This window comes from Chelonoidis abingdonii, chromosome 11 (genome assembly GCF_003597395.2).
Source record: "Chelonoidis abingdonii isolate Lonesome George chromosome 11, CheloAbing_2.0, whole genome shotgun sequence".
NCBI classification, from domain to species: domain Eukaryota; kingdom Metazoa; phylum Chordata; order Testudines; family Testudinidae; genus Chelonoidis; species Chelonoidis abingdonii.
In genome coordinates, this window is record NC_133779.1 from 9,217,662 (window position 1) to 9,223,828 (window position 6,167).

Here is a 6,167-nt window from a genome sequence, read left to right on the forward strand (position 1 = left end):
AGGTATGAGCTCCGATTGAAGCGTTTCCCACACTCAGAGCATCCATAAGGTTTCTCACCCGTGTGGATTGTCTGATGTGAGATAAGGTGCGAGCTCCGATGGAAGCATTTCCCACACTCAGAGCACATGTAGGGTCTCTCTCCTCTGTGGATTCCCTGATGTGTGAAAAGGTCTGAGCTTCCATTGAAGCTTTTCCCACACTCGGGTGTGATAAGGTCTGAGAGGCTCCTGAAGTTTTCCTCTGGCCTCTGCTGAGTCTCACAGGCTTTTGCTTTTTCTGGGACTGTACAACTCCCGGAAACATTCCCTTTGGGTCTTCCTGACAACGTCCCACCTGGTTCTACTCGCTCAGCAGCTTCCTGCTGGGGAGTCTCCTCATTCTCACTCACCATCCTAACAGCTGATGGGAGACAGACTGAATCCAGACATAGGTCACTACCTGCACCGGAAAGAAAGAAAATCTCAGAGAGAGGAATGGAAAAAGGGATGAACGATTCAAAATGTCTGTGGCAGAGATCAAACCTATCAGGAGCTCATTTTCCCCAAACCCTTTCCCAGAGGAGAGAGGAAGGGATCAGTTTTGGTCCGCATCTCACCAGGACACCAGGGGAAAGTGAGATCGGGGAGGGATCTGCTGCCAGTTGTCAGTCAGGATAGGTGGGAAGCCATGAGTGACATCTGCCATAATGATTCCACATCTGCAGGGAACAATCCTGAACTTGGAGAGCTCACAAGGTCTTTGTAGGGCATCCCAAATGTTTCCTCTATTCACAGACAGTTTTTGACTTGGTTTAACCAATTCCTCACCTGTGCAGGCAGCTCTCGGGAGCACTTTTTTCTCTGAGCTGTAGAGGTCTGGGACCCACGGCTCTTCCCCTCGTTCCAGTTGCGAGATCACATCAGGTTTGGAAACTGGTAACCCTGCTCAAGGCAAAGAAAACAAGGGAAGTCAGTGAAGTTTGTGAGATACTTGTCACAAAGAATGTTCCATGATTTTAAGACCAGCTCATTTTTAAGCAGTAACATCCCAAGGCAGCTTCCTTGGCTCAAAGTGCAGGAGAGTTATTATTATGAATCATATTCATCACCTTAGTGCCTAAGGACCAACTAACAGTGGGTTCCCATTGTGCTAGGAGAAGTACAAAGACAGAATAGTAGATGGCCTGTGCCCTGAACAATTTACAATCTAAATAAAGACAGACACTTATCAATGGTTTATGGCCACCACTTTTCTATTGTTAATCTGTCTGGTTCTCTAATTGTTTCTGCCCACTGTATAATTAATTTTGCTAGGTGTAAGTTAATTAGGGCAGTGGGATATAATTGACAAGAGAATTATGTCACAATATGTTAGGATTGGTTAGTTAAATTTCAGTAAAATGATTGGTTAAGGTGTAGCTGAGAATATGGCTAAATAAACTGGGGTCAAACAGGAGGGGGAAGGGAAATTGGAATCAGGTTTATTAATGCGGGGAACAGGAACAGGGACACAGGCAAGGCTCTGCAGCATCAGAGCTGTGAAGGGGATGCAGGGTAAACGCTCTGCAGCCTCAGAGCTGGGAATGAAACACTGGGGAACAGACTCTCTGGGTGTATAGAGATAAGCCATGGTGTGAAGGGCTGAATAATGCTGCTGGAAATAACCGCATAACATCGCACTATCTGCCTTCTGGACTTCTGATCTTGACCTGCTTATGGTCTGCGTGACAAGAACAGGGAAGTGGGGAGTGAAGAGAAAGCCCTGTAAAAAACTGACATGACTGAATAACCAAGAGGTTAAAGCCTTAAGAGGAAGGTTTTAAATGCACTTTTGTATCACTTGATCAGGGATTCCCCACAGGACTGATGAGGGGTTGATGGCAAATACACATTTAGACCCTTTCTTGTTTTATATCTTTTCCCATAAGGCTTAATCTCTGGCACACTGTCAAATGGATCATAGCATCGGTGCAATGCCCTTGCTTTTTAAACAGTCCTTGGGAGGTGACCCCTTGGGTGCCCCGTTAGAGCCTCCCCAAGGCTCTCACTCTTCACACAGGACAGGCCATTGCAGCTTCAACATCTGAGACTGAGCCTCTGGCTTCAACACTCTGTTTTAACCCTGGAGTTCTCTGTCAGCCAGGCCCAGCTGAACGACACTCTGTTCAGAGGACTGTTCCTCGTTTATGCCTTCAATGCACCTCAGCAAGTTTTTGCTGTGACACTGGGCAGACTGTTAAATATACCAGGGTTTATAGTTAACTTATGAAACACGGCAATTAGAAAGTTCTTTAGAGATTAGGACAGAGAAGCAAAAAGACAAATATAGTCCATATTGGCCAATGTTCTTGGAGCATGCTACTGTAAAAACAGTTTGTGTTTCCTTTCACTGTGCCTGTCCATTTGTCTTTGGTAGAGCTCCCTGAGTCTGTGAGTTCGTTCTTTCTGCTCCCAAAACATAATGAGTCCATGGCATGTAGCTTCACTCAGCCAAGTGGAGATCCTCCCATGGACAGGTGAGAATATTCCCTGTCTCTGTCGGTATTCCATTGATTTGTAGGTTGGTCCCAGCTGCCCATTTTAGAACCCTTCATATCACCTCATACATCGCTAGCGTGACAAAAAACACCTCATGTCTCCTGCTCTTTTAAATCACAAGAGGGAAACTCGAGGTGTGGTATTGGCATCAGATACAGGTATCACAAAAATTCCCACCTCCATTACACACACAACACACTGCTCACAGCCCTTGGAGAGAAAGCAAAGAAAGACAGGAACTGACGTTAGTCCAGTGAACACAGTGGAGGACAAGCTGCAATCCTCACAGCTGGTCAAAAAAGGAGAGGGCATGTGGGTCCCTAACCCATAGAAGGCGGCCTGGCTAGAGGCCTGATACTGAAAGGGCATTCCTTGAGCAGACGTGGAGGCTGGTCAAACGCTTAGCTACTCCAGAACTGTGACGATCGCAAAAGCACATTGGGGAATTAGGAAATCTTAGTGACTTTCAGGTATAATGGGAGGGAGAATTAAACTCCCCCAGTGTGTGGAGAAGGCTGGGGAATTAAACACTAAAATTCAGGAGCAGCAGACTCTAATTCTTCCAGAAAAGGAGAATGTAAGAAACAAGAACTGGGCCACGCAACCTCAGGAGGGACAGGCTCAATGATCCAAGGAGCCTGGAGGGAAGACAGCTTGTGGCTGCTACACACTGCACATGGGAAGGTGGAGGGAGGTGCAAGACTCTCTTCAAACTCTCACTCCTGTTGACCCCAGCCTGATTTTATGATCTATGACAGTGGTGCCCAACCTTTTTCTGGCCAGTAGCACATTCATGTTTTCAGAAGAGTGTGGCGGGCGCCAACAATTTTTTAAGGCTTATTTTGTATTTGTACATTAAATAACATGAAAAACATCAAAATAATATTACATAATATATGAATCCAGAGAGAAGCTGGGGAGAAGCCACGAGGACAGAGAACACTGGGGCCCGCAGCCCCAGAGAACTCTGTTCCTACCAGGCACGAGGCCCCATCGTCTCTCTCCTGCTGGGCACTAGGCAGACCCCACACCTGCTGGGGCAGGGCCAGCTCTAGGTTTTTTGCTGTCCCAAGCAAAAAAATTTTTTGGCTGCTCCCCAACCCAGCCTCTCAGCTGTCACCACCTCCTGGCATCTTGGGAGCTTCTTCTGTTCCCTCCTCATCTCCCACAACCTCATCCCTCCTTGCTGCTTCTTAGCTCTAACCCTGCACACACCCTCCCCATGTCCTGGCATCCCAGAATTATCTCCTCCCCCCCTTCTGCTCCCCTTGCACGGCTCTGTTCTCCCTTCACCTGTGGGGTCGTAAATAGCAACATTATGCGCTCTTCTATCAAAAGAGGAGCTCATTTGACTGTCATACAAGCCATGCATCAATCATACACCTATATACTCAATTTAGAATTCTACGGCAGCATATTTTCCTCTTAAAATGAGGAAAAGGCATGAAAGCTACAGTTATTAATGTAGTTACTAATGTAGCCAATAAGGATACATTAAATGCAATTTTAAAATGACTAATGACACCAAAAAGGCACATGTCAAAAAATTATACTAGTGAGTGAGAGATAAGGCAAAAAGGAGGGGGCAAGGAAACTTGTTAAAACTTGTATGATGAATGAAGGTACAAAGTTATTACTACTCAGGTCCCTTAGAGACCCCACAGCCAGGGCCGGCTTTAGGCCGATTTGCCCGATTCCCCCGAACTGGGCCCCGTGCCGAATGGGCAGCGTCTCTCCCAGAAGCAGCAGCTGTTGCTGCTAGGCAACGAGAGACGCTGGCTGGCAGAGGGCTGAGGCAGCCGGGGCTGTTGCAGTTCAGGAGGGGGAAGGAGGGAGGTGGGGGAGAAGGCACAGGTGCTTTGCAGCCTTCCTTCCCCTCCCCTCCCCCCAGCACTTACCTGGAGGAGATGCCGAGGGAGCTTCTGGTCCGGTGGGAGACAGGAATTTCTGCAGTGGACCTCACTTACCTGAGCAGCTGCTGGGGCTTCCAACGGTGAGTGTTTACCCTGTGATTCCCCCTAGGTTTGTAATATTGGGTTGGTTTCGTGGTTTTCGTGGTGTTGCTGTTTGAGGGTGAGTTTGTGCCTATCTGTGTCTGTTTCAAAACTGAAGTCGGGATCATGTAATGTAACCCAGGAAAAAAGCCCCGAGCCAGTACTTAGTGCTGTGAATTCCAGGTGAGAGAGAGAGGGAGGTTTGGAGCAGGAAATCAAATACATCAAGAGGGGAGAACGCGAAAGGTCTGCAATACGGCAGGCTGAGACTCTTATCCCCCCCTCCTCCACGCAAGAGGGGAAACTGAGGCCACGTCTATATGACGCGCCGTATCGGCGCGTTACAATCGATTGCTCGGGGATCGATATATCGCGTCTCATCTAGACGCGATATATCGATCACTGAGCGCGCTTACATCGATTCCGGAACTCCACCAAAACCAACGGAGTTCCGGAATCGACATGGCGAGCCGCGCACATCGATCCCGCGCGGTGAAGACGGGTGAGTACATCGATTTTAGATAATCGATTTCAGCTACGCTATTCTCATAGCTGAAATTGCGTATCTAAAATCGATTTTCGCGCTTCGTGTAGACCTGGCCTGAGGCATGCAATGATCTGATTCCCCTCTCCAAATTATTTTGCAAAGGAAGGGGACTGGGGCTCCTATCCAAACCAGTTCCCTTCCCATCAACTCTACTTTCCCTGCTGCGAGACCACTGTAGGGGCTGAATATTTCCATTAAACTATGGCTCCTTCATTTGCCCTGCAACAATAAAATAGACCGGCTTTGGGGGGGAATAGCCCCCCCACGCCAAAGCTGTGTGGATATTAAAGTTTTTTTGAGGGGGGGCATGATAATATTCCAGATCAATCAAATGCCCAGCTCAGCTTTCTAGCCATCCAGCAGCTCTAGGGCAGGGAAGGAAGGTCCTCTTGGTGCAGAGTGGTTGCAAAACAGGGGTGAATTTAGCAGGGGGGGGCAAGGGGTCCAGTTGAAATCCTGCCTGATGCAGCCATACAGAATTGTTGGTGGCGCTGGGAGAGGCCAGGAGTGGAAGCAGGTGGCCTGGGGGTGGGGGGACATTTGTCCTCAGTCCTGGGCTCTGGGATGGACTAGGCTGGGTGGTGAGTTCAGTCTAGTCTTCCAGCCTGTTGCTCTCACTGGGGTTTGTGGTTTCATCTGGCTCCACCGAAAAGATCAAACAAATCCAATAGAAAAGGGGGATGAGAGAGGCGGGAAAGGGTTTGTAAGGGGTGAAAGTGACCCATCAACGAAAGAATAAAACCAGAGTTTGACTGGGTTTCCCCCCAGCCACCACTCCTGCAAACACTGGGCAAGGGGCAGCCCCATTCCCTACTGAGGTTATAACGAGGGGCAGCCTGGGAGGAAGGAAGCCACATGTGATGGCAGTCTCCTCCCCTCTGCCCTCAGCACCCACCACCCCTCTCCGGCCCCCAAACTCTGTCCCAAAGCCTGCATCATCACCCCTCTGCACTCCCTGCCAGAGCCTCCACCCCTCCACCCTTCTTGCACCCCACCCCGTGCCCCAGCCCGGAGTCTGCACCCAGCACCCAAACTCCATCCCACTCAGCCTGGGCAAAGCTCTCCTTGGTCTGGCTCCCAGCCCCTCTCCAAGGGTTGCAGCTGTCTGG

General features: G+C 49.1%; 2 protein-coding genes across 2 annotated transcripts in view; one reads left to right on the forward strand and one right to left on the reverse strand.

The window, feature by feature from the left end:
- The window catches only part of LOC116818948 (uncharacterized), a 791,372-nt gene that overhangs the window by 67,646 nt on the left and 717,559 nt on the right, over positions 1-6,167 (forward strand).
- The window catches only part of LOC116818951 (uncharacterized), a 923,585-nt gene that overhangs the window by 2,224 nt on the left and 915,194 nt on the right, over positions 1-6,167 (reverse strand). The window contains 2 exon segments of the mRNA XM_075071430.1: positions 2-439; positions 808-921. Of these exon segments, the coding sequence (XP_074927531.1) occupies positions 2-439; positions 808-921 (552 nt within the window).